We start from the raw sequence: 27,817 nt of genomic DNA, 5'->3' as shown, positions 1-27,817 counted from the left end.
AATTTCTAAGCCCCTATCAGTGCAAAAGGCCACGAATGAATCGAGGATCCTCTGTATCCCCATGGGGGTTTTGGACAGCAGCAGGGTGTCGTCTGCAAACATGATTGCAGGCACCCTGCTGCCGTTCAATTTGGGGGCATCAGTGCATTCGGTGGCATTTAGGTGGGCGATCACCCCGTTGACAAAGGGTGAGAAGTAATTTTTGTTTAAAAATGTGTTGATCTTTGATATTAATTTATATTAAATTAAGGGATATGTTTATTTTCTTTTGTGTGTGGGATTTATTGTTATAGTGGTACGATGTGGATAGTAGATTAATTTTACTTACTTTATAATTAGTTGTTAAATTGTATTTGTTTTTTTTATTGAAAAGTTTTAATTGTGTAATTTTTTTCAGTTTAATTTTAACTCTCGATGTAGGGATTATAATGGTTAAGTGTGGGAAGTTAAATAATTTTTATGAGTTTTAATTTGCTTTTTAATTAATAATATTTGTTTAATTGGTAATTATGTAAGTTGAGGAAGTACATTTTCTTTCATTTAGATGTGGGTTGTGAATTGTGTGGCCGAGGGTAGGAAATAAAAATTAAAAAAAGTAAATTTATGTATTGTTTGTTTCTAAATAATTTTTAATTACTAATATTTATTTGGATTTTCTTTATTTTATGTTTGTATGTATTTCTTAAAATGTAAGTTTGAAGATTTTAAAATAGTTGAATGTTTAAATTTATTATAGAATGTTTATTAGATTTTGTTATATATATATATTATATATATATATGTGTGTGTGTATATATATATATATATATATATTGTTTGTGTATGTATATATATGTGTGTGTATTACCTACTGGCGGTCGCCAGTAGGTAGTTAGGATTGTTTTCTATAGGAAATCCGCAACATTCTATTGGGAATAACTTTGGCGCCGGTTGAGGAATCTGCCTGTAATTTTCCTTAAATTTGCCTCGCTGCGCTCCGCTCCTTCCCTGAAAGTTTGGGGCGGATTCGTCAAGCGGGGGCCGAGATGAAAGGGGGGTCCCAAAACGTGTTTTCCCCATGTTAATTTCCTTAGGGCGGTTGGACTCACTTTTAGCCCGAACGGCAGAATGGATTTCCACAAAACTTGGCAAAATTGTAGGGACTGGTAGTCCGATGTGCCTTTGCTATGTCTCAAGATATGTGCTCCAGTGGATTTTGAGTAATTTTGGTTAAAAAAAAATATATATATATCTGGGCGGAGCCTAACCACACATCTGATCTGATTGGCTGTCAGCACTTCATCCAAGAAGTGTTGGCACCAATCTTGGGACCAATATACATGATAGCACCTCATTAAAAAGCATTGTAGTTAATAGAGGGTTTTAGGACTTTAGTTACATTATAAATCATTTGTTGATGGTACCATACTCATTTTAGGAATTGTGGTGTGTTCTAAGGTGATTTTACCATGTGAAAAAGCCTTCTGCTGTGATATCATGAATCATGTTTGAAAGAAAACTAATATCTCATGATTTTCCCACAGTGGTTTGGAAGGGGATCTATAAGCTAAACTGAAAGCATATTTTCTATAAATTCACATTATCTTTCTCCGTCATGTGAGAATGAAGTCTGACATTCTCAGTAAAACATGTACATCCAACAAGGACAGAGACGGTCAGTTGATTTAAGCATTTAAGATCGGCATTTAAGATCGGCTGTCTGACCTTCAAAGCTGTGTTCGGGACCTCCCCTGCCTTCCTCAAATCACTGGTCATCCCTTACCGTCCGGTACGCAATCTTCGTTCCTCCCATTGCCTCTTGCTAGCTGTCCCTGCTACCAAACTAAAAAAAAACGGCGGTCGTAGATTTGCCTACCTTGCCCTCGCCTTCTGGAACCAGTTACCTCTCCCTCTTAAATCTGCCAATTCCCTTCTGGCTTTTAGAAAACTCCTAAAAACTCACCTCTTCACACAGACTGGCTAGACCCCCGTATCTCCATCTCATTGGCACTCAGCCAGCGCCAGGAAACCTCTCGGTGTCAGTGCGCTATACAAGAATCCCCTAAGATAAGATAAGATAAGTTGATTCCTGTGTGTTCTACTGCAGCCTCCTAGAGTGTTGTAAAGAACAACTAGAGCGCTAACAGTCCTACTTATTACAAAGGTATAGCACACCTGAAGCCATCGTGATGGGAATAAAGTGGTAACTCTTAAAACATTTAATTTTAAAAGGAACAAAATGAGGGGGTATAATATGCCATAGAAAGTATTATTAGTGCTGCAGAAAGAAAAATTAGGGCACATTTTGAGTGACTTCTCAAATCCTCTTCTATTGCATTAAAAAATACTGACATGCAGTCTCCCAAGATGGCCACCAGAGACAAAAGAGCCCAAATGTAGCCCAAATATCACCCAGATGTAGCCCAAGTATAGCCCAATGACAGAATGTCCCAGAGTGTTCTAAAGAACAACTAGAGCGCTAACAGTCTTACTTATGACAAAAGTATGGCACACCAGAAGCCATCTTGATTGGAATGAAGTGGTAAGTCTGAAAACATTTAATTTAAAAAGGAACAACATGAGGGGGTTCATTTTGCCATAGAAAGTATGATTAGTGCTTCAGAAAGAAAAATTAGGGATCATTTTGAGTGACTTCTCAAATCCTCTTCTATTTCATTAAAAAAATTCTGACATCCAGACTGAAACATGCACTTTGAATACCAGCAGCAGACTTCCCTGGTAAGCAGTAGCATATTCCGCACTAAGTGCGCTGGGGATGCCCAGACTTGGGTCCCAGGCACTCCACACCACAGGAGTCAAGCTAGCCGGGCTGATGAGAGGTGTTGCCTCGAAACCGGTCCGGTCCTCGGATGCTTGATTCCGTTCTGGGAAGGACATGGCTTTTGTAGTTCGGACTGGACTGTTCACATGGGGCACAGGGTCAGAGCTGATTTGCATATCGCCATTGTCTAACCCAGGGTGGTGTGGAGTGCAAAAAAACGATGGATTTGGGCCCAGATCTTTGGACTGGGGTGAGTGTGTGACATTGATCCACATTCGGTCCATCACCTGTTGTGTTTGCATATTCCGCCCTAAGTGCGCTGGGGATGCCCAGGCGTGGGTCCCAGGCACTCCACACCACTGGAGTCAAGCTAGCCGGGCTGATGAGAGGTGTTGCCTCGAAACCGGTCCGGTCCTCGGATGCTTGATTCCGTTCTGGGAAGGACATGGCTTTTGTAGTTCGGACTGGACTGTTCCCATGGGGCACAGGGTCAGAGCTGATTTGCATATTGCCATTGTCTAACCCAGGGTGGTGTGGAGTGCAAAAAAACGATGGATTTGGGCCCAGATCTTTGGACTGGGGTGAGTGTGTGACATTGATCCACATGCGGTCCATCACCTGTTGTGTGAGCAGTAGCTTTACTACAGTGATCTAATGAGCAACTAGAGTGCTAACATGCAGAATTTATGGTATATGTGTGACACATCTGAATGCCTTCTTGATGGAACCAAAGTAAACAAGCATTGAAAATGCAATAGATCTCACCCTTGTTTAAGTTAAAGCCATTCTGTTTGTAATGAGGTGGCTTTTATTAGTGTTTTTTAAACTGTCATGTAAATAACATGCATCTGTATGCATATATGTATATGTATGCATGCATTTATATTTGTATTTATATAGATATAAAGATTATATATGTATGTATGTGTGTGTGTATATATATATATATATATATATATATATACACATACATATATATACACATACATATATATAAATGCATATATATATGTGTATATGTGTGCGTGTAGAGAGAGGTAGCGGTAGAGACTAGTAGAGAGAGAAGTAGAGAGAGGTAGAGAGTGAGTAATAGAGAGTAGAGAGTGAGTAGTAGAGAGCAGTAGAGAGAGTAGTAGAGTGAGTAGTGGAGTAGGAGAGATAAGTAGTAGAGAGTAGTGGAGAATATTCCAAAGTTTGGCACAGCACCATTTGCACAATAAGTCCAATCAAATCATATCACTTAGAGTCCTTATTGAAGCGCTGAATCTTGGTGTATATTCAAAGGCTTTTATTTTCCTTAAGTTTATGTACCACAGCCAGCCGAAACGTTTTGTTCTGTACAACAGAACTTCTTCAGGGCATTCTTATTTCCTTCAAGTTATGTCTGTATCCTGTTGTCATAGAACTAGATATTTCTTCCAAATGTTAGACGAGACGGAAGTACATTCTTATTCAAAGTGACTAGGTATCAATTTTACCCACACAATTCGGGCAGACTTGAGTAATTTATAGCATCCTCAAAGTCAGTCTTTCAAAAATTCCAAAGTATAGGACATGATAATCCAAATCCAAATGTTTCTCAAGAAAAGTCATTTTCACTCGTTCGGAATATCGGTGTTTGGGCAGATATGACCCAGGGACCCCCAGTATCCAAGGGGAATTAGTCCCCCCTCTGCAAACGCGCCAGTGGCCTGCGTTGCAGAGAGGTGTAAAAAGGGGCATAGCCTCATTACACCTCTGTGCAATGCAGCCCCCTGGCGCATACTGGAGGTTCCAGGTGGGCTAGTTGGCCCCCAGGGACCCCTAGTATGCAAGAGGAATGAGTTCCCCCTCTTCAAACATGCACGGGGGCTGCGTTGCAGAGAGGTGTAAAAAAGGGTGTCGCCTAATTACACCTCTCTGCAATGCAGCCCCCTGGCGCATCCTGGAGGCTCCTGGTCGGCTAGTTGGCCCCCAGGGACCCCCAGTATGCAAGGGAATTAGTTCCCCCTCTGCAAACACAGCAGGGGCTGCTTTGCAGAGAGGTGTAACAAGGGGCATAGCCTCATTACACCTCTGCAATGCAGCCCCCTGGTGCATACTGGAGGTTCCAGGTGGGCTAGTTGGCCCCCAGGGGCCCCCAGTATGCAAGGGGAATTAGTTCCCCCTCTTCAAACATGCACGGGGGCTGCGTTGCAGAGAGGTGTAAAGAGGGGCGTGGCTTCATTACACCTCTCTGCAATGCAGTCCCCTGGTGCATACTGGAGATTCCTGGTGGGCTTTCATGTCTTATATAGTTAGGAATTAGCATTAAAAAAAAACTTTGAAATTCACTAAAAAAACATAGGTTTCAGGCCTTATATAGTTAGGAATTAGCATTTAAAAAACCTTTGAAATTCACTGAAAAAACTATAGGTTTCAGGCCTTATATAGTTCGAAATTAGCATTTTAAAAACCTTTAAAATTCACTCAAAAAACTATACGTTTTAGGGATGTTAAAGTTAGCTGGACATTTCACTCATACAAAACTATTGGAATTGCTCCTATATAGTTAGTTGTACTTACTATATTTCGCGCTTATATCGTATGCGCTCGGGTGCTTCCTGGTGCGCTTACGCCATGCGTATCACGCGGCTACGCGATACGTCACAATGATGTTTTCGTTCGCGGCAATAGCGCAAACTGGACGCCCACCGGTACGCGCACCGGGGCGCGCCGCAAGACTGCGCTTTCCGGTGCGCACACCGGTACGCGCACCGGAGCGCTCCAAGGCAAAACAAAAAAATTAAGAATATACATAAAAAAAATAGTATTACATAAATATACAATATAGGATCCATTATAAACAATATTATATTTGATAGCAATAGAAATTTGCTATTAAAAAACCTTTGAAATTCACTGAAAAAAAACATAGGTTTGAGGCACTATATATAGTTAGGAATTAGCATTAAACAAAACCTATGAAATTAACAGAAAAAACCATAGGTTTCACACCAGTTATAGTTAGCTGGAAATTTTACTGACATAAATCCATTGAAATTCCCACGTTATAGTTAGTTGGACTCACTATAACTTGCGCGCCTGCAATGCACTGCTGATGACGTCGCATACTACATCACTCATGACATTACTGATGACACCATCCTTGTGACAGAGTGACAGACCTCCTTTCAGTGTAATGTAACCCTTGCAACACATATTCAAAAATTGAAACTAAAATTTTCAAAAAAATAGAGATACCCATACCAGTTACAACAACCAATTCAGTAATACCACCATCTATATACACATCCACTCATTCACCAACAGTTCTATATAGTCACTCATACATATAATCACTCATCATATGTAGTGAAACACCTATACATCCTGTTACACACCGACAGTCATCCAAAAGTTACTCACACACATAATCACACATGCAAATAAACTATTGATCGGGGGCGTGGCTTAGCAGCATGCCGAGCTAGACGCAAGGCTCGGGAGCTCCCGGCCGTCGCCACCAAAATCCGACATAAAACAACTGCCACAGACTTCAAATTAATCCCACAGATCGCCCAAAGAGTCCCTGAAGCAGCGACGCCGTCAAGAGAGCTCCGCTGCCTCGCAGAAAGCCTGTTCTCCGCGATCTCCCGGGTCAGAGGCAGAGGGGAAGGCGAATCCAAGATGGAGACCGGCGCTAGCCTCGGCCGGACACCGGTCGGCGAGAGGCGGAGTGCAGCTACCCAGCAATACACACACTGGCACTGCAGGGTGAGAATCAGCAGCAGGGGGGCCGGCGACCCACCTGACCACCTAGACGGACCCCGGGGAACCGTGGAGCTGCGGTGCTCAGGCGGGGTATTGGCGGCGAGGAGCCCGGTCTCCGATACTGGGGAGGAACATCGGGCTACACCACGGACCCCGGACGGGCCTTGAAACACCCGGCGGCAGCGACACAAGTAAGAAGAGGGCGTCCTACCCCCCCTCCACACTGCCCCGCGACCGCACTTCACCAACATGGCGGCCTGATTTGCGGTCCGGGGCTCGGGACTACCGGGGGGGCGGGGGGGCCGTGGCCTGCTTGGAGACCAGCGTGCGCTGCCTGGGAGACCCACGCACTTGCTCGCAGACTAACAGGCACAGCGGCGAGAGGCCCCGTGCAACTTCTTCGAGCGGGGCTGCCCTTTACCAACATGGCGCCCGAGTGACTACGACCCGCCTTGGGAACAGCACTGGCGTTGCCGCGCAGAGAAAGAAGGTCAGCAACAAGCCGGGGATCCGGCGGACCTGGGGGCTAGTCAGGGCCGGTCCAGGGGAGGAGGCTCAAATCTGCGCCGGCAAACTCCGGAGTGAGGGGACCCGAGGAGAGACACGGAGGTGGGGCTCCGTGTTGTGCGGGTGACAGGCCCAGAGGAGGAAGGCGGTGCCGCCATCGGCCTAGCTAGTCCTGGACCATTGGACCTGGAGCCTCGCCTGTCCCTCCCCCCCCCCCCCCCCCCCCCCCACCCATCCACGTGGACCTTACCTCCCTCGTTATTAACGGCCCGTCCACTACCATCGGCTGGACTTGAGGAGCACGGATATCGGGGCGCAGCAGGGGCGATTAAAGAAGCACCTACGGGGTACAGGAGACCCAGCGGGCAGAGAGAGGGAACACGTGAAGCTCTCCTTGGACACGCAGTGGGCACTGGCGGCCGCCACCCACGAGCCCACCACCATACAGACTGCATCATCTAGCGCACTGGGGGAGTGGACCTCGCCGGCAGCAAAAGTCTTAAGCCTTGTCCGGGGGAGACCATGGGAAAGAAGGATCCTGTACCTAAAACCCTGAAGTAAGGCCCTATGGACCATTTCGCGACCTCCCGCCCGGGAAGAGACCACCCCAACACAGCTCAGGAAGGCTTGCCAGACACCGATAGACTCCTAGCGGCCATTCAAGCCTCAAGATCCGACATCCAGGAATCGAGAGCCGCGCTGGAAGTTAAAATAGGCGAGGTGGGATCTGAGGTCACCCTCCTCCGACAGGATTTCAGGAATCTTTCGGCGCGAGTGACGGAGACTGAAACCCGAATTGGTGAGACGGAAGACTCTCTTACCACGCTCCGCAAAGAAATGGTGGAACTCCAAGCATCCCACAGACAACTCCTTTGGAAGGTGGATGATGCGGAAAACAGGGCACGCCGCAATAACCTACGCTTTGTGGGCTTTAGGGAAGGAATTGAAGGGAACAATATGGCGGCCTTCCTCCACACATGGCTGACCTCGACCTTCCCGACGGCACGCTTTTCGGCATACTTCGTAATTGAAAGAGCTCATAGGGCATTGCTGGCGAAGCCCCCGGAAGGTGCGAGACCTAGACCAGTGATAGCACGCTTCCTGAACTTTGCGGATAGAGATCTAATTCTTCGTGAGGCCAGAAAAATGGGGGAGATCCGGCTAGAAAACACTAACATCATGATTTTCCGGGACTATAGCCAGGAGGTCCAGAAACAGCGTCGCTCCTTCGACCAGGTGAAAGCAAAACTGAGAACACTAAAGATCACCTACATGCTGCTCTTCCCAGCGAAACTCAAGGTCCTTTACAAAGACAAATCAATTTTCTTCACCCACCCTGAGGACGCATGGCAGTGGCTAGAGGAGAGGCCTATCCTCAACAGCAGAGAGGCGGCAGGACGCGAGGCATCGGACAGGTCACTGAGAGAAAGAGTCAACTGGGGGCTCCCAAAACCACAAAGGCGGAAATCAAGGAGGCTGCTCTCCCGCACTCCTGGGACACCATATCAAGCCCGCACATCCGCGGGGGCTAGAAGAGGACGATCGGAATCACCGGGAGAATCCTCAACGGCAGGCGCACGGCGACAGGCCCCACGTCAATCGGCACTCTCAGACGGAGACGGCGATGTTCGACAAGAAGATGGTGAATCAGACCCTGAGGAGGCAAACCCCAATGAGGAGGGAGACTCGATGCACCCACTGGAAAAGGAAATCCACGATCTGGAACGGGACTCGTCTGGCAAACTGAGTGGAACGGACTCCGCCACGCAAGACTCACACTCATGAAAACTACAGAGTGGCATTCTAGAGACGACGGCCGGGAGGCACGAAGACACGCAAGTTGACAGTCCTCTCTTCAGTTTTGTTATCTTTTCCATGTCCAGTGTATGTTTTCTTTCTTTGAGCCGGTTGTGACATTAGGCTAGAATCGACACTGGGCCTGGAGCTCTCACAGCCTTTCGAGTTGGGGTGAAAGGTGAGGGCCAGTTGAGTTAAGGGGAGAAGGGGGTGGGCGACAGACCGTCTCCCACTGAAAGCTCGGCCCTAGATTGGGATGAGTCTGGAAGGGGAGGGTGGTGGGGAGGGGGGGGTGCAACGGGGACCAGAGTTATTTGGAGTTGGGGGAGGGAGGGACAAGGGTGGGGGGTAGCCACAGTTGGGGGACACGCACAGACACATGTTCTGCCACTTTCACAGCCACACCCACCATACGCACCGCTAATAGATGAGACTCAACACACAAGATGGCAGGTACACTAACAGCGCAACCAGGGGAGGAGGAGGCTTTATCCATTTTGACGTGGAACGTTAACGGCCTCGGTGCAAAAGTCAAACGGGGCCTGGTGAATACTTATCTTAAGAGGCTGGCACCGGATGTCGTTCTCCTGCAGGAGACCCACCTTAAAGGTGACAAATGTCCATTCATTGCGAGAGGTAGGCTCAGAGCCCTGGCACATGCGGGGTACACCTCGGACTCGAGGGGAGTAGCGATACTGGTTAAGAAATCACCGCCTTTCTGCGTCACACACACATGGAGCGACCCACAGGGCACATATGTGGGGGTTCAAGGGACGTGGAGGAGACAGCGGTACACTATAGTGTCGGTCTGTGCGCCGCCTAAGCTTCAATCACGTACATTACAAGCGATCACGTCACTCCTCATCGGCACGGCAGACACTATACAGATAGTGGGAGGGGACTTCAATGACGTGATGTCGGATGAACTAGACCGTACGGGGCAAGCACGTAGAGGAGGATCACAGACAGCTCTGGCACAAACGATGAACACACTGGGACTCACGGACATATGGCGATGGCGACACCCCATACATCCCGCCTACTCCTTTTACTCAGGGGCACACAAAGTCTTCTCCAGACTAGACTATCTTTTTATGGCTAGGCAACACTTAACGACGGGCGATGTAGTGGAATACAAGGCGAGGGGCATTTCTGACCACTCTCCCCTATATACGAAAGTGGGGGGGGGGGCGGGACGGAGGAGAGGAACTGAATGGCGCCTGGCGGCATGGGACATCCAATCCCCAGACCTTGCTCGCGGAATCAGGGCGGACATTAAAGTGTACATAGCCGAAAATGAAGGGTCCGTGGCCTCTAGGATAACCCTCTGGGAGGCGATGAAACCAGTACTAAGAGACAGAATACAGGGTAGACTAAAAGAGGCGAGACAGAGACAGAGACAGCAGGAGGAAGTGGCGGCCTTGGAGGCCTCCATCCTAACACTAGAGGAGGAATATCAGGCACACAAGGGGGAGGACACGTTGCGGCGCCTGCTGGATGCCCAACTGAACTATAGGGAGATGGTGTCAAATGAGGCGAAGACACAGTCGCTGGCGACTCTTCATCGTCTATACGATGTGGGGGATAAGTCGGGTAGGCTTTTGGCCTGGCTCAGCAGGAAGGAAAGAGATGCGCGATGGGTGGAGCAAATCAAAACGGGTGATGGGGCTGTGCGCCGCACCGACGCGGAGATAGCGGAGGCGTTCGCGAACCACTACGAACAATTCTACACAGCTAGAGACCTAGGAGACGTAGATGTGGCGCTGCAATACCTGGGCCAGACGGAGATCCCGACCCTATCTCCTGAATCCAGCGCGGCCCTGGATACCGACATAAAGCTTGAAGAGATTGCAGACGCCATAGCGAACCTAAAAACGGGCAAGACGCCAGGCCCCAACGGGTTCCCGGCGGAATTCCTTAAAAAGACGTCGGACCTCCTGACACGACACCTTAAACATCTCCTTACGGAATCTTTCCAACAGAATGCGCTACCACCTGACCTCGCGCTGGCCACCATCGTGCCGATCCACAAAGAAGGCAAACCTAAAGAGGATTGTGCATCGTATCGCCCCATTTCCCTCCTTAACATCGAAGTGAAGGTGTTAGCGACCATCCCAGCAACACGCATGAGGGGGGTGATCTCAGACCTGGTCCATATGGACCAGTCAGGGTTCCTCCCGGACAGGGCGACTAAGCTAAACCTTAGACGCACGCACAACTTGCTACAGGCGGTCAAGGGCAGGAGCGAACAGCACTGGTTCCTCTCCCTTGACGCAGAAAAAGCATTTGACGCAGTACACTGGCCCTTCCTTATGGCGGTGCTCCAGAGGTTTGGATTCGGTCTGGCAATCTGCGGCTGGATACGGCTCCTATACCATGCCCCGAGAGCGCGAGTGAGAGTTAATGGGAAACTATCCCGCGAATTCAAGGTCGAACGGGCCACCCGGCAGGGATGCCCGCTATCCCCCCTACTGTTCACACTTACGATTGAAATCCTGGCCATTAACATCAGACGGAACCCAAACATCCATGGCTTTTCATTAGACACCCCAGGGGCGATGCAGGAAAAAATATCACTCTACGCGAATGATGTGCTCCTATACATCACCAGCCCCGACATAACAGTGCCAGAATTATTCCGGGAACTGGGCAGCTTTGGTGCACGAGCTGGCCACACCATTAATTGGCACAAGTCGATACTATACGATCCACAGGGGAGGGAGCAGTGGGGAAACGTCCCAGAACGCCTGGTCACGACATCCACGGGCTTTCTATACTTGGGGATATATATCACCCGGGACGAGGAACTCTCCTTCTCCAAAAATGTTGACAGAATCACAAGAGAGGCGGTATGTGACATGGACAGATGGGAACGGCTACCACTCACGCTCCTGGGCCGGGCAGCGATGTACAAAATGATCACCCTGCCCAAGTTCCTCTATGCACTCCAGAATGAATACTACCCTCTCCCACCTGATACGATACGGAAGATACATGCAGACCTTCGTACCTTCCTATGGCTGGGAAAGCAGCCGCGAATAGCCCTACAGACTCCAACGACACCAATACAGTGGGGGCATCTCCCTACCGAATCTGGAGGCCTACTACTGGGCGGAACACTTGACACCCATAAACGACTGGATCCATGTCCCGGCAGACCACCCGACGTATATCCTTGAAAGACACACGCTCTCCAACAGAAACGTACTATACTATTTATATGGCGGAAAGATTGGGAAGTCACTGCTACCGGCGACGTCAATCACACTTAAGGCGTGGCGGCTGGTGACCAAACGCATGGGCTGGGAGGGGAAGCTCACCAGACAAACACCGTTGTGGCACTGCCGGTGGCTCCCGGAGCTTGGTAAACTCAGGGGCTTTCAACGATGGGACGACATCAGCATGTCCCACATAGGCGACATGATCTACAGGGGGGAATTGAAGGAATTCCAGGCGCTCAAGACGGAATTCGGGCTCCACCACTCACAATTATTCAAATACATGCAATTGAAACACGCTTGGAGGGCACAAAAGATACAACTCGCGGGCATACCTGAATACGCGCCACTGGAGGGTAGACTACTCCAGGAGCACATATTGGGTAAAGCGGTCTCCCTCACCTATAAAACCTTGACTAATAATATGCTGGGCGACCTGGGGAGGCTGAGGGGAGTGTGGGAGGCAGAGGTGGGTGAGATGGAAGATATTGACTGGGAGATGGTCCTTATGCACCTCCGGGAGGTGGCGATTAAGTCCAGGCTCCGCCTCATCCGGCTCAACGTGCTGCATAGGACATATTTTGATAGGGTGAAACTGCTCAAGATGGGGAAAATTGCAGACGCTACATGCCTACGGTGCGGTAGCCACCAGGGGGACTTCTACCACACCCTATGGCAATGTACAAACATACAACACTTTTGGTCAGACGTCTTTACAGAGCTGGAAGAGGTTTTGGGGGCGGAACTCGCCCAGGAGCCTACGCTAGCCCTGCTGGGCCTGACCACTGAGGTGGACCTGCCTCGTCCCCAGCTCATTTTTCTAGCTTTAGCGCTAGTAGTAGCCAAGAGAGACATAGCCAAACACTGGGGAGCAGCAGAATTGCCGACCCTTGAGGAGTGGAGACGGGGGCTCGATCTCTACATGGCAGCGGAGAGGGTAACTTACAAGGCGAGGGGATGTCCTAAAAAGTTCCGACGGGTGTGGGCCAAGTGGAGGCAGTATCACGGTCTAGAGGGAGGGCAATGAGGGAGGGCTTTGGAAGTGGGAGGAGAATTGGAATGTGAACTGCGAACTACCAAGACATGTGTTGACTATGCCACCTGACAATGAGGTTATGCTGGTACATGACGCCCCGTCGGGGTGACAGGAATGTTAAAATGAGCGGTTGCGGGGGGGGGTGGAAGGGGTTGGGGGGGGAATTGCGGTAGTCTGATTGGTCTATGTGTGTGAACAACGACTCCTGGTAACAGCCCAAGGTGTATCAAGTGGCTATACAGTTGACAAGTTGTAGGGGGGGGGGAGTTGGGGGTTTCAGTGGGTTCATCCCCACACCACAAAAGCAGATGTTTACAGTGATATGGACTACCTCTACCGGCTGCACTGGTGTGCCTTTAACATACATTTTACAAACGCCGCCCAACCTCCGGGGTGTGGGCTGAATGGCCGTGTGATGAAGTATTTTCTGCGCATATTGCCTTTCCTGTATAGGGGACGGCAGAGTAATTGCATACCATGCTGGTCTTTTCTGCAAGAAAAACTATTTTGGGGAAAAAAAAAACTATTGATCATCCATTTATTTGAATATACAGCTATACACTCACTGCCACCTTACTTCTAAGGAAACTTACACATACTTACTCTCTTAAACAATCACTTATAGAAACACATACTTATTTAAACAAGAACTCTTTCAATCTCTCACTCTCACATATACTCACTTATATACATCAATACTCACATATACTAGATTAAAACATATGTAGTTACTGATAAAGACACTAGTGAGACAGTCATTCACTCACTAACACACACATATACACACTCATCCACCCATACAGTCCTGCACATATGCTGTCTTCAAAGCACATACAAACAGTGAGTCAGTCATTGATGCATCTATGTGCTAAGTAACACCCCCACCAAACCATACAGACACTCATACTGATACTAAAAAAAATCTAATAACCCATATACACACACATGTAGCTACTCACCAACCCATGCAGCCACTTATACACAAAGTGAAACACTGATACAAACATTTAAATATTTAAACAATACTCGCTAATATATGTATTCACTAAGATGCACTTAAGCCAGTTAACCAATCAATTTTTTTTTAAAAACATCCATTAAGACACTTATTTAAACATTTATTCTTCCATCGACCTCTACATGTACATATAAAACATATTTATTTTTCAGAAAGACACACATTCGCTGGATGGTGTCATCAGTGATGTCATGAGTGATGTCACTAACCATGTCATGAGTGATGTAATATGTGACGTCATCAACAGTGCATTGCAGGCGTGCAAGTTATAGTGAGTCCAACTAACTATAACGTGGGAATTTCAATGGTTTTATGTCTGTAAAATTTCCAGCTAACTATAACTGGTGTCAAACCTATGGTTTTTTCAGTGAATTTAATAGGTTTTTTAAATGCTAATTCCTAACTATAACTGGTGTGAAACCTATGTTTTTTTTCTGTGAATATATATGTATATGTATATATAGTGTTTCCAACATGCCCAGATCTTAAGGACGCCCTCCACCGGAAATGATTTCGCCTTGAAACTTTGACCAAATCGGCACCCCTGCTACAATTTTCGGAGCAGGTTGCTCCTTATTCATAGGGAAACCAGTGGACACAGAATTGCACTTCAATGCATTTCTCCCTCTTTCAATCCATCACACAGGTTTTGTAATTAACAGGTGCATGCTGGATATTGAAGTGTTCAAATAATTCTTCCACTTCAGTACTTTTATAAATTTTTAAAATTATAAAATAAATTAAAATGAATAGTTTAATTGTTTTAAAGTAAATATATATGAATCATTATGACTGTGTGTAACTTTTATATTAAGTTTATTATATATATTAAAAATTATATTAAATCTACTTTATTTTGATATACATTTTATTATTTAACAGATTTAATATTCAATATTGTACAATATATTTTTTACAATATTTTTTTCTCACTATTTTTGTACTTAACTGTAGTATAGGAGTCGATATTTTTGCATTCTATATTTTTGCATCGATATTTTGTCAGTGAACCCCTGCCCACGGGAGCGTGGGCAGGGAAACTCCGAATGCTCCTGCCCGGCGGGAGCCTTGAAAAATACCTGCTTCTACCTGGCAGGAACAATGCTGGCTCCCGCTGCACCCAGGATGAATGCATACGGGGAGGCAGCAAGGCTGCAGGGACCTTGGGGTCCCCTTCCCTGGCCCCCAATGTTGGTTGTTGTGAGTACTTGCATTAGGGGATGGAGATAGTGTCACTGGGGCTCTTAAAGGGTCAGAGGGGGAGGGCACGTGCTCCCGCCCTATGAAAATGACCCAGGGAAACGAGTCCCCCCAATGACAGTGGAAGCTGCATGCCTCCATCCCATTAAATAGAAAACCTGTGCCCTAAAGTACCTATAATACAGACCCTCGCCATGCACTGCTTATGACCTCACAAATGACATCACTCATGACCTGTTCTACGACATGATTGATAACATCATTACAACGTCTGAAATTACTTAATTGATGACCAGATTCTGCATGGCACAAGTTACTTTAGGCAAGTCAGAAAGTAATTCCCTTTGGGCGAATTAACATTAGTACATAAGTACTCACAAACATACAGTGGACTAACCAATACCTCAGATATAACAAGGAAGCAATGCAAATAGGTGAAAATTACAATATATGTGAAAACACTCTGGAAAAAATAAAGTATTTAAAACAATTTATTAGCATACATTACATCAATTAAAAACTGAAAATTGGGAAACAAATACAGGACGGAACAATAATCATTAAAAACAACATTCCAATAAAAAAGGAGTTTACAGGGAGAAAGGACTAAACTCAAACACAAAACAGTAATTTTGAATTTTTCCTTAATTTGTAATCCCGGATTAGCTCCTTGGGCATCGACGCGTTTCGGCGGTACAATCAATTTAAAGCCGCCTTCATCAGGACAGTGTATACAAAATGTTTCCCAATACTTCTCAAGCAAGCAAAGGGTCTAGCAGTGTATCATAAGGGGTGTTCAGCCTCCTTATCATTTAGTAGAAATATTCGTCCAGCGAATGATCTTCTATATCTGTTCAGACTTCTGATTAAAAACAGTGGCGAGAAGCATTTATATAAATTTCAGTATCGTTGACGCATCCAGCTTAGCCGGTAAGACGAGCAGACATTCACGCGGGACGTACGAGGTTTACAGATAAAAGGGTCTACAGAGAGGAAATTGCCTCGTGTAGTGGGTATCCTACTGGAACCCTGAACCTTGAACCTCACCTATTCCGTAAAACGCTCCATTGAGAGGTGGAAGTCGGAACTACTAATAGAATTACCGCGTGCTTTGGACGCAGCGTTTTTAACCTTTTTCTTCCAGTCACTAGGAGCTAATCCGGGATTACAAATTAAGGAAAAATTCAAAATTACTGTTTTGTGTTTGAGTTTAGTCCTTTCTCCCTGTAAACTCCTTTTTTATTGGAATGTTGTTTTTATTGATTACTGTTCCGTCCTGTATTTGTTTCCCAATTTTCAGTTTTTAATTGATGTAATGTATGCTAATAAATTGTTTTAAATACTTTATTTTTTCCAGAGTGTTTTCACATATATTGTAATTTTCACCTATTTGCATTGCTTCCTTGTTATATGTGAGGTATTGGTTAGTCCACTGTATGTTTGTGAGTACTTATGTACTAATGTTAATTCGCCCAAAGGGAATTACTTTCTGACTTGCGTCAATTGTGGAACCCTATCCCTTTGGTTTTGGGGTCCCTCTCTCTTTTATTAGAGACAAGTTACTTTAGGACACAAGTTATGGTTACTTGAGATAAATAACTGATACATTTCAGTATTTTTTAAAATTTGTTTAAAATGTTACGTAGTCACTGAAATTTTCACCTAAATCATATTACTTTAACTTTCAGATTTTACAGCGAATATATTTTTATAAGATTTTTTGTGAAAGGGCAATTGCCTTTATATTTATCATAAACCAGTATTCTATAAATACTGTTCTTATTACAGGGAAAACATGAGTTACATACACAATTAAAAGCGTTCCTCTACTAGGGTATGTGTCTCACTTTCAGTTTTCTCTCTCTCCTCTTCTCACCTCCATGGCTGTCTTGAGGGAATCCATGATTGGATGTCCAACTCAAGGCTGAAACTTAATGGCTCCAAAACCGGGCTCATGTTGTTGGGACATCCAATATCACCTCTTCCCTCCGCCATGTGGCCCTCATGCCTAGGTCCCCTTCCTCAGCCCAAGACGGAACTCAAGAGTTTAGGCTTCTGGCTAGAACAGGATCTATCTCTGAAAACACAGGCAGAAAAAACAGCCGGTACCTGTGTGGGTTTACTTCGTTCAGCCAGGAAGATTCTTCCACTACTCCCCGCACAATCACAAAAAATGCTTATCCAGGGCCTAATACTATCTAGGTTAGATTATAGCAACGCCCTCTTCCTGGCGGCTCCAGAAGCTACCATCAATGTTCTTCAGAGAACACAAAATGCCGCTGCTCGGATTCTGACAGGAACACCCCGAAGAGCATCTGCCAAACCAGCCCTAAAGGCACTTCATTGGTTGCCGATCCGAGAAAGTCATATTCAAGGCCCTATGCACCACCCATAGAGCCATGCAAAACCTAGGGCCCCCGATGCTGAAGACCATGCTCTACCCATACAAACCCAATAGGTCCCTCCGTTCCTCCCAAAGTAACCTGGCCGCTGTCCATAGAGTAAAGGAAGCCCGTACTGGAGGACAACGCTTTTCGGTTACAGCTGCTACCCTATGGAACGCCCTTCCAACCCAGCTTCGTGCCGAACCCAACTACTTGAAATTCCGGAAGCTACTCAAAACTCACCTCTTCCCACAATAAAGTTTCCCGTCCCTCTTTGCCCCTCTGCGCCCCTCTGCCCTCCCCCCCTCCCCTCAGCTGTATATGCAATCTCAGCGCTGGGACACTCTCGGGCAGCCATGCGCTATATAAATCCCGCTTCATTCATTCATTCATTCTCCACTCTCCACTCTCCACTCTCCCTCTCTCTCTCTCTTAGCTCTCTCTTCTCTCTCTTCGCTCTCTCTCTTAGCTCTCTCTTCTCTCTCTTCGCTCTCTCACTTTCTCTTCGCTCTCTTCTCTACTCTCTCTCTCCTATCTTCTCGCTTCTCTCTCTTCCTTCTCTCTTTCTCGTCTTTCTTTCCTCCTCTTCTCTCTCTTCTCTTTCTTCTCTCTTCGCTCTCTCTTCTCTTCCTCTCTCTTCTCCTCTCTCTCGCTTCTCCTCTCTCCCTCTCTCGCTTCTCTCTTCTCTCTCACTTTCTCTTCGCTCTCTCTTCTCTTTCACTTTCTCTTCGCTCTCTCTCTCCCCTCCTCTTCTATCTTCTCTTCTTTTCTCCCTCTTCCTCCTCTTACCCTCTCTTCTCTCTTTCGCTCTTTCTCTCTTCTCCTCTTTCTCGCTCTTCTTTCTCCCTCCCCCTCTTTCTCCCTCTTTCTCCCTTTCTCGCTTTCTCTCCTCTCTCTTCTCTCTCTCCTCTCTTCTCTCTCTTCTCTCTTCTCTCTCTTCTCTCTCTCTTCTTTTTTCTCTCTTCTCTTCTTTCTTCTCTCTCTTCTCTCAATCTCTTCCTCTCTCTCTTCTCCTCTTTCTCTCTTCTCCTTTCTCCCGCTCTCCCGCTTTCTTTATTTCCCCCTCACGTCTTCTCTTTTTCTTTCTCTCTTTCTCTTTCTCTCTCTCCCTCCCCCTCTCTCCCTCCCCCTCTCCCCACTCTTCTCCTCTTCTCTCTCTTCTCCTCTTTCTCTTCTCTCCTCCTCTTTCTCTCTTCCCCTTTCTCTCTTCCCCTCTCTCTCCCCCTCTCTCCCTTCTCCCCTCCTTTTCTCTCCCCCACTCTTCTCCCTCTCCCACTCCTCTATTCCTCTCTTCTCCTCTCTCTCGCTTCTCCTCTTTCCCTCTCCCCCTCTTTCCCTCTTTCTCTTCTCTTCTCTTCTCTTTCTCTCTCTTCTCTCTCTTCTCTCTCTTCTCTTCTTCCCTTTCTCTTCTCACTTCTCCTCTCTTCTCCTCTCTCTTCTCTTTCTCTCTTCTCCTCTTTCTCTCTCTCTCTCTTCTCCGCTCTCTTCTCCTCTTTCTCTCTTTTCTCATTTCTCCCTCTCCCTCTTTCTTTCTCTCCTCCTCACCTCTTCTTTTTCTTTCTCTTTCTCTCTCTCCCTCCCCCTCTCCCTCTCCTCTTCGTTCTCCTCTCTTTCTCTTCTCTCCTCCTCTTTCCCTCTTCCCCTCTGCCTCTCTCTCTCTCTCTCTCTCTCTCTCTCTCTCTCTCTCTCTCTCTCTCTCTCTCTCTCTCTCTCTCCCTTCTCACCCTCTTTTTCTCTCCCCCTCTCTTCTCTCTCTTTCTCTCTTCTCCCTCTCCCACTCCTCTATTCCTCTCTCTTCTCTCTCTCTCTTCCCCTCTCCCTCTCTCCCTCCTCCTCTCGTCTCCTCTCTTCTCCATCTCCCCCTCTTTCTCTCTACCCTCTCTTCCTCTCTTTCTCTCTCACGTCTCCTCTCTCTCTTCTCTCCCTCTCTCTCTTCTCCTCTCTCTCTCTCTACTCCTTGGAACTCTCCTCCGTCATTAAGAGTATTTAGTTTCCTGCTATATTTACGGGTATCAGAGAAACATTCTGTGACCGAGAAGGCAAAGTTCCTTACCTATAGTCCTAAATCTTTGTAATGGTCATTCTTCCCCTATCCATAGCCAACCCACTCACCTACCTGTTTCAAAGTTTTTTTATCGAGTAGGCGATCAGAACGGCAATCATTCGCTGTGTATTCTAAAAATGAACTGCCTCACTGACCCTGCACTGCATGATGGGTGACTGTAGTTTCTTAAAGGGACTGTGTCTATCTGACAGTGTGTGCCCAGAGGGTTATACTTTATCTTTCTTCGAATTTAGGTTTTTTGAAAACGGGGTACTATAGCGGCGCCATTGGACAAATGTATTATCATGTGGCTAATTAAATTTACCTTTTAAAATCCAAAAAGCGAATAAGTAGAAAGCATTGCAAGTTTTCATGGTCGGAAATGTTTTTAAAATCGTGCTCAATGGATCCCGCACATGCACATAGATATTCTACTGTTCATAGATTCAGTAAGAACAGCCATGACTGAGAAATAGGTTTACAGGTAAAGTTTTCCTTACTGGGGTTGTGGGTAGGTTGTTCATGGGTGTTCTAGTATTGCATAACTAGAAACAATATTACCTTTTCCGTTATGTGGTCTGGTCTTTGTTTGCGTTTGTGAATACGGGCTCTATCACAAGAGGGAAACATAATGAAGGAGAGTAAAAACGAGCGAGGTCAACCAATAGCATTAGCCATTTTACTCTTACAGTTTTTGCAGAAATGATTGGCCTACTTGGGCATCCATTCTGGAGCCCGAGTCCAAGCAGTAATATTAAGCCAATTGACTGAAATGTTAATTCTGGTGAGTGGGAGAAGAGAGCTACATAGGGAAGCCTTGCCTATTTTGATCCAACATATTTATGTTTACGAGATGGACTCATGCTAATGACTTAAATGTATACTCCTTTGGGAGACAAATTATTTTTACATTTTGTTTAGTTACATGTATGGAGGACATGGTAAATGATGCTGGTACAAATAAATGTTTATTTCCATTTTAGAATATCCAGTCTACAAATTGGCAGACTATGCGATTTAAACCACCACCTCCAAATTCAGATATCGGGTGGAGAGTAGAATTCCGGCCCATGGAGGTAACATTTCTGCTTCACAAAATTTACTTTCACAACAACTTTCAGTTCATACACTGAATGCCACCTGCTGGTTATAAGCAAACTTCTTTGACATTGTGTTGCCTAGGTCCAGTTGACGGATTTCGAGAACTCTGCATACGTCGTGTTTGTGGTATTGTTAACCAGAGTGATTCTTTCATACAAACTTGATTTCCTTATACCGTTATCGAAGGTAAGGTTAAGTTGTGTTTTGTGCTTTCACTCAGATTGTTTCTTTATAGGTAGGGGTCCTGGTATTATGGTATTTATGTTTTTGACATTTTCGTCTGGTTTTTATCCATAGTTATTTTTTGCTACTTTTATCTGTATGTATCCATATTTATTTTGGGTTTTGAGAAAAAATAAAGCTGAAAATAGTATATTTCCACATTTATTTAACGGATAAATATGCACTCATGCTTGAATGCCTGCCAGGTTTCAATTTTATATATATATATATATATATATATATATATATATATATATATATATATATATATATATATATATACACGCGCAGAAGAGAAATCAATGCACTTATATGAAAATATGCAAATTTCAACCTTGTGCATATCTACTGCTAAATGAGATGCTTTACTAAAATTATTATCTTTGTTTAACTCCCTTACCTATCAATCTGCACAACTATTTGCCTGACAGTCATGGCAAAAAATATTGAAGCTCCCAAAAAAGCACCAGATTTCCGTTTTTATCCATATTTAAAAAATAAATACAGACAAGAAGATAACTGTATTCTGTCGGTATTTATCTGTAAAAATCAGTAAAAATGTATAACAGGGAGCCTTATATATTAGGTATACCAGCACAATGTTAATCTGTGAAGAATTGAGGGGATAGTGACAGGTCCGTAATATCACTGAAAACCCCCAGTAATAGGTACTGCAATGGACTGTTGGTAGTCAGTCATATAAAAGCATTAGAGAGTCTTTAAATATGATGGGTGTTACCAGGATTCACACACAATTTTGTCAAGACCCAATTTGGACTGTAGCACATACCAAAATGGTTTCACCCAGAGGCCACCTGTTTTAAGTTAAGTATTCACGTTTGTGATTGGTTTGTGCCCTCTTGATCTTATGAATTTGCAGGGTAAATAAATCCCAAGGTTTCGTATTGGATGTGGTATATACAGGAAGTAGAGTACTCGGTTATAGTTGTTTTTGTTTATTCGAAAGCATGTGCAAAAGCAAAGAACAGCAGACGCGTGTTTCTCCCAGGGGCCAGCAGGCAGGTCTTTCTCAAGGCTGAATATCTTATGTTATTAGATTGTTGTTCAAATTAAAGAAGAACCGTGGTTGCGGCAAGTTTGCAGCTTCTGCGCGTCTGGAGATCTCTGCGATTTGTATGGATTTACCTATAAAAGCATTACAAATCTTACTGGTTGAAACTCTTTAATCCATTTATGGCTAGAAATGTCAGTGTAAATTGGTTTCTTTTAATTTTTTCTAGCTTTTAATTTTTTTGTTTAAATATCTCAACTTCAAATGCTATGATGTGCACACAACTGTTTCGGTTGGGTGAGTACATCTTTTTCACATAATAGATAATCACACAGATTATTTGCTTATGCCTTTACAAAGTTTACTTGCAACAAATAGCTACATTTTGATCATTTGTAATGAATATATCTTCCTGTAGAGCCCTTATCTTTAGGGAATCCCCCAGATATCTGACTGTCTGGGAACAGCTTTTTCCAGCAGTAGCTCCCCAGGTGGTGCCATGTGGCTCAGGTCCTGACTTTACCTGCCAGGCAGGATGCCAACCGTATATAAAATTCTGACTGTCCGTCCAGTTTCTCCACAGATACTGTAAAAAGTCTGGAGCTCTCTTTTGTGGTTCAGTGCCAGATATTTCTCCCAGTTATGACAGCAACTAAGTCAAACATCCCCTCCGAAGGTTAAGGGTTTAAGCTCTGCCATATATATTCCGAAGGCAGATTGTTTTATCAGATCCGCACATTTTCAAGTGGTGTCTTAAATTTCATCACAACACAGCTGGCTGCAATTTGTGTTTCTTGATGCACCCACAGTTCTTTAGAAAGCACAAGTCCATTTATTTTTTACCAAGGCCCAGAGAAATAGCCTAAATCATACCCCTTGTTCTAAATTTAAGTCACCCGTGAGTGAATATTCTTACAGATCTTATCACAAAAGCACACAACACCATGGAAAGAAGAAATCCTTATCTTCAAGGAAACATTCCTGGGTTTGTATTGAGTCATGGCCCAATTTCGGCCTCATCCCTTGAGCAGACTCTGAAGTTGTAGAAGATTCATACTGAATTAGACACCTTTTGCTTACCCTGCACAAGTCAAGTCCTTTTGAGTCAGACTTTGTGGCATCATTAGGTTGGGTGAGGGACCTGCGTCTGGTCACTGCCAAATGGCAGACTCCTCCTTCTGGACCCCTCCTTCCAATGTCTCCAACATAGACACTGATGCCTCCTGACCACAGAGGCTCAGGCCTCAGTACCTAAGATGTCATGGACAACTGCGCCATCCATGCCATCACCCCATATGCTGTTTTCAGGTACCGTAAAGTTTCTTGTAGTACACTGTAAGTTGGTGGAAATCCTAAAACTAGCGAAAGAGAAGGTCCGCGTTTGCAGTGGAGAACAGCCTCTTGGGCATTAAAGGAAGTGTTCTTCATCTGTCGCAATAGCCATAGTTAATGAGGCCTGTGGGGACAGAGATGATCATGATTCTGTGAGGTCAATAATTTTCTTCCTTCCCTTCCTTGCTCTGATGGCTTGGATGCCTCAAAAGATTACAATGTACGGTTTGGATTCTGAGGATACCATGATCTGATCCATTGACACAGCTGTCACTTTATAGTAACATGCTTGGATTTCAAGCGATATCCAGGCCATTGTGATGTACCCACCTGTTGATGAGCGAACTCATCCCTGGCAGACTTCACAAATAGGAAGGCATAGCCTTTTCGCTGGACCTGGCTTTACCTACGGAGAAGTTCCCTCAGCTATGCAGAAAGTGCAGGGAGCTACTTGAGAGACCAGCAGTCCTGGCAGAACGCCCTGTCAGTCAGTCTAGACACTTCAGCAAATGTAGCATTTCTTTCAATGGAGGGGTGGGTCAAAAGGTCTCCAAAGAAGCAAGAGCAGCAAATCAGGCTGCTGGATTTGCTGCCACAAAGCCTCTCTGACACTTCTCTCACTTAAACCACTTTTTCCATGGGGGAGGGTCTCTCACTTTTCACCAAATGAGTGCCAATCAATGCAAATGGCAAAGCCATTGAGATGTTCTGCAAGAGTTACGTCCTACCATTCCTATATATCTTCCCAGACTATTCTCCTTCTACCTGCATGTGCTCTTTGTCCTTAATATCGGAGCTGCTAGAACAACTGTAAAATAGTAATGCCGCACTCTGTACATTTCCCTCAAATAGTAGGTTCTCATTCTTGGGGCCAATCATCCAGAAGATCCGAAATTTGATATAATGTAAGGTAAAGCGAGAAGCACAAACATACAAGAGTAAAAGAAATATATAAAGTTTCTCTACAGTGAGTGTATCCCTCCAAAGAATAGAGAAGCAGAGTTACAACAATGTCACAGTAAAGGAACTAGACATCACAGAACTTAAGATTTTTACTGAAAGTTTATTTTTTATTCTTTTTCTTGCGCTTTAAATGCAGAGACAAGGACACAGCCAACACGTTCCGTCCCTAATCAGATAGACTTCTTCAGGGAAGAAAATTTAGAGAGCTGCTGTGGGACCCAAACGGTGCATGATGACTCTTCTCTACTACCTGAGCTTTACCATCAATGTCCAAAAGTCTTACTTCTCTCCAATACATAGGTTGATCTTTATGGGTGTAGTGTTAGACATGACGGTCATGAAAACTTTTGCTCCTCAGAAGATTATGGGTAATAAGTGACAATTGAGAGATTTTGGACTCCAAAATATCTTGTGGTCCTAAAGATCTCTTGTCTGCGTGGACGCACAGCCTTGCGCATTCTGCTGGTTCGTGCAAGCTTCATGGTGGATTAGAGCCTTCGAAGTGGTACCTGTGACTGAAAGGGTTCCGATGTCAAGGGAGTCTCAATTCAGGTGTACACCTTCCCAGTCAGTTTACCTGCACTGATTGATGCACCCCTCCAGCATCCTGGTGGATCATCTGTTTAGCCCTTTGCAAGTGTAGGCTGCCCTGATCCCATACATTTCACTGGGTAGGGGAATCCACATGGGCAACTTGACTGCTTTGGGCATTTGTTTTGCATTGTAACTATGTCTGCAAATGTGCTTGAGCTGCGGCTGATTTACCTTGCTCTGAAGGCATTTCTCCCTTCAGTATGAAGCAGGGGCATTCAGGTCTTGTTTGGCAATAGCAATACCATCTATTATATCAGCAGAGGGGTGTCAGCCCTTGGAGTTTTGGAAAGAGATTCTTGTGGCAGTGGGCACGGCAAGAGAGACTTGTCAGATGGTAGCCTATCTGCCAGTGTCCTTGTTGGAAAGTGGATTATTAGTAATGGCCGATATGCATTTTCCACTGGCAATAATACCACAAACACATTATAATGCTCACAATAGGTCTTAGAAAATTATTCCCATGGTAGCCTGTCTGCGAGCAGGTAGGCTTAACTTCAAAGACAGTTGTGTAAAGGATTTAAAAATATCAATTCATTAAATAATTAAGACACAATACAAATCCAACATCAATTTGTAAAAATAGGAAGTATTTCTTTCTTTAAAATGAAACAAAAATGAAAAAAATAACCACTGTAGGGAACCAGCTATACAAATTTTTAGATTAAATTATTGCTAGTCATTAGAAACCAATAGTGCCACTATGGACATTTGGTTGCTTCTGACTAGTACAAAGTCAAAGTTTGAGGCCGACCTCAGTGGAGCCCTGGTCAAAATTTTACCTTCACACTTAAAAACTTTCCTGGAGTATTTCTCACCAGACGTCGTACAGCTTCCTCCAGCAGGCCGGATTCCGTGAGGAACTAGTTCCAGGAGTTCCTCTTGCAGGTCCGAAGTGTCCAAAAAGCAATCCAAGGGGCTGGAATCTCCAAAATGGTTTTTTAAAGGTTGGGAACTACAATTCCCACAAGGCACTTAAACAACACCCTTAAAAGTCCACTGTATACACTCCAGGCAGGGAACTCTCGGTGGAGTTAATTTTTTATTCCTCTTGAAGCATAGTACATCTAAAGTGCTGTAGTTTCAAATAATGCAGCAGGCACAGTCTTCAGAGTGCAGGGCCTGGTTGGTGCAAATCAAACTTCCAGCATGGACCCTTCTTTCTTAAGTGTCAAGCAGCAGATAAAGTGACACTGCCCCTCTCAGATGCTTATTCAGTTTTCTCTGGGGTCAAGCTGAAGGGCACTCCTGTCCAGTGAGGTGCAGGGCAACACCCCAGAGCATGACCACTTCCTCCAGTGTGGCACAATGGTCTCCCAGAAAGCCCTATTTCTCCAAAATTCAATGTGTCAGAATTTTCAGCAGAGAAAGAAGACCTAACTAAACCAGCCTACAGGGTGGTTTCATCTACATGTGTTTCTTCCCCTTACATCTGGGAATTCCTGTCTTAATCCTAGCATTTGGCTGGGTTTAGAGGTTAGAGCTGTACCTGTGTGACTTAAACAATCTCTCCCAGCCTCTCTTTGAAGAGGATGGTTTACAACCCCTCCCTCTGTCATAGCATTCCTATGTAGCAGAGCCCAATATGGCTGTCTGACCCCCTGGCTTCTTATCACCTCTTCAAAGCAATGCTCTTAACTCCAGCCAATTGGGGTCCGAGCACTAGAGGGCTGAATTGTAGCTTACAGTCAGTCTTATAACTGCTTGTCTATACATGTTAGGATACATTCAACAATAGCATATTGTGGATTTATCAATACCATTCTGGGCAGTCTTTGAATGGTATTTGTACACCCCCACCCGAGCTTTAGTTATTATTGAATAATTTCATGTAATGTTAACCTACATGGCTGGGAATTTGCAATAGGAAAAATGACTAATTATTTTTTCCTGTAAGAAAGTCTGAAATACACCCTTAGTTTATCACACTTTTTGTTCATTATGATTTCGACCTTCCTCAGGGGTATCTAAAATGATTATCAGCCCCACTCATTTTTCAACAGTAATAATGCACAATAACTCATCAAGCACCGAAAATTGTGTCTACAAATCAATCATGATAAGCCCCAAATGTAATGTCCACATCATGCCTCCTGTGTTTAAATACAAGCCAACTCTGTGATCATTCATTCAAACGAAACAAATAATTCAGATCCATTACCATACATCCCAAGTTCACCTTCCCTCTAAACCTTCCCCATGATTTACCTCCACCGTAAGACTAATTAATTTTTCCAACACCATGGCTTATAAAACATCTTTTATAAGAACCCTGCCTCCAGCGGCGGCTGGTGACATTTGAAAGTGGTCGGACATAAAATAATTATTGTAATTCACTGCAGTGGACGAATGGTGTATTTTCAAGCAAATTTGAGAAAGCAGAACGGTTAATAAAGCAATTGTGAATCTGTTCTAACAAAGACAGTGACTGGCAAAACTGACAGTCTAACCGGATGCATATCAGACGCCAGCCTACCACGTGCTCTCTGTCTGTGCCACTGTGTGCTATTCTTTCAGAAGTGATGGTTTGTACTAAACTGAGGTGGTATTTCTTGAATTCCACGAATACAAGTACTGCGCAGAATTAAGAAGGGATGTGCTGTGTACTTAAATAAACAGGTTCAAACTAGTCTGTTCACCTTTGTGCAAGCATGTCAGGCAGCAGCTGTAGGTTTATTCAACTCCACGGGATATATTGTGCTCTCTTAAGAACTAATTCTTTCTGAAATTTCTGAGAGCTAGTGTTGCCAAATGCCAGTTCATTTTGGAGAGGATTATATATCTCCTAAAAAGGGGTCGTCATGACTACTGCGTGAATAAACCACTGAAAATACTGTATTCATGGCGCTGCCCAGGATGTGCATTTCGTGACCTCTGTAGGCTAGAAAACTGTAGTTCT

The 27,817-nt window shown here is 44.9% G+C and overlaps 1 protein-coding gene across 1 annotated transcript in view; it reads left to right on the top strand.

The window, feature by feature from the left end:
- The window catches only part of GCLC (glutamate-cysteine ligase catalytic subunit), a 287,303-nt gene that overhangs the window by 150,823 nt on the left and 108,663 nt on the right, over positions 1-27,817 (top strand). The window contains exons 11-12 of the mRNA XM_086926430.1: positions 20,681-20,773; positions 20,880-20,984. Of these exons, the coding sequence (XP_086782556.1) occupies positions 20,681-20,773; positions 20,880-20,984 (198 nt within the window). The remainder of the gene's footprint in view (positions 1-20,680; positions 20,774-20,879; positions 20,985-27,817) is intronic.

Source organism: Lissotriton vulgaris, chromosome 6, assembly GCF_964263255.1.
Source record: "Lissotriton vulgaris chromosome 6, aLisVul1.2, whole genome shotgun sequence".
NCBI classification, from domain to species: Eukaryota; Metazoa; Chordata; class Amphibia; order Caudata; family Salamandridae; genus Lissotriton; species Lissotriton vulgaris.
The sequence above is the reverse complement of the archived record's forward strand: the minus strand, read 5'-3'. Positions and strand labels throughout refer to the sequence as shown.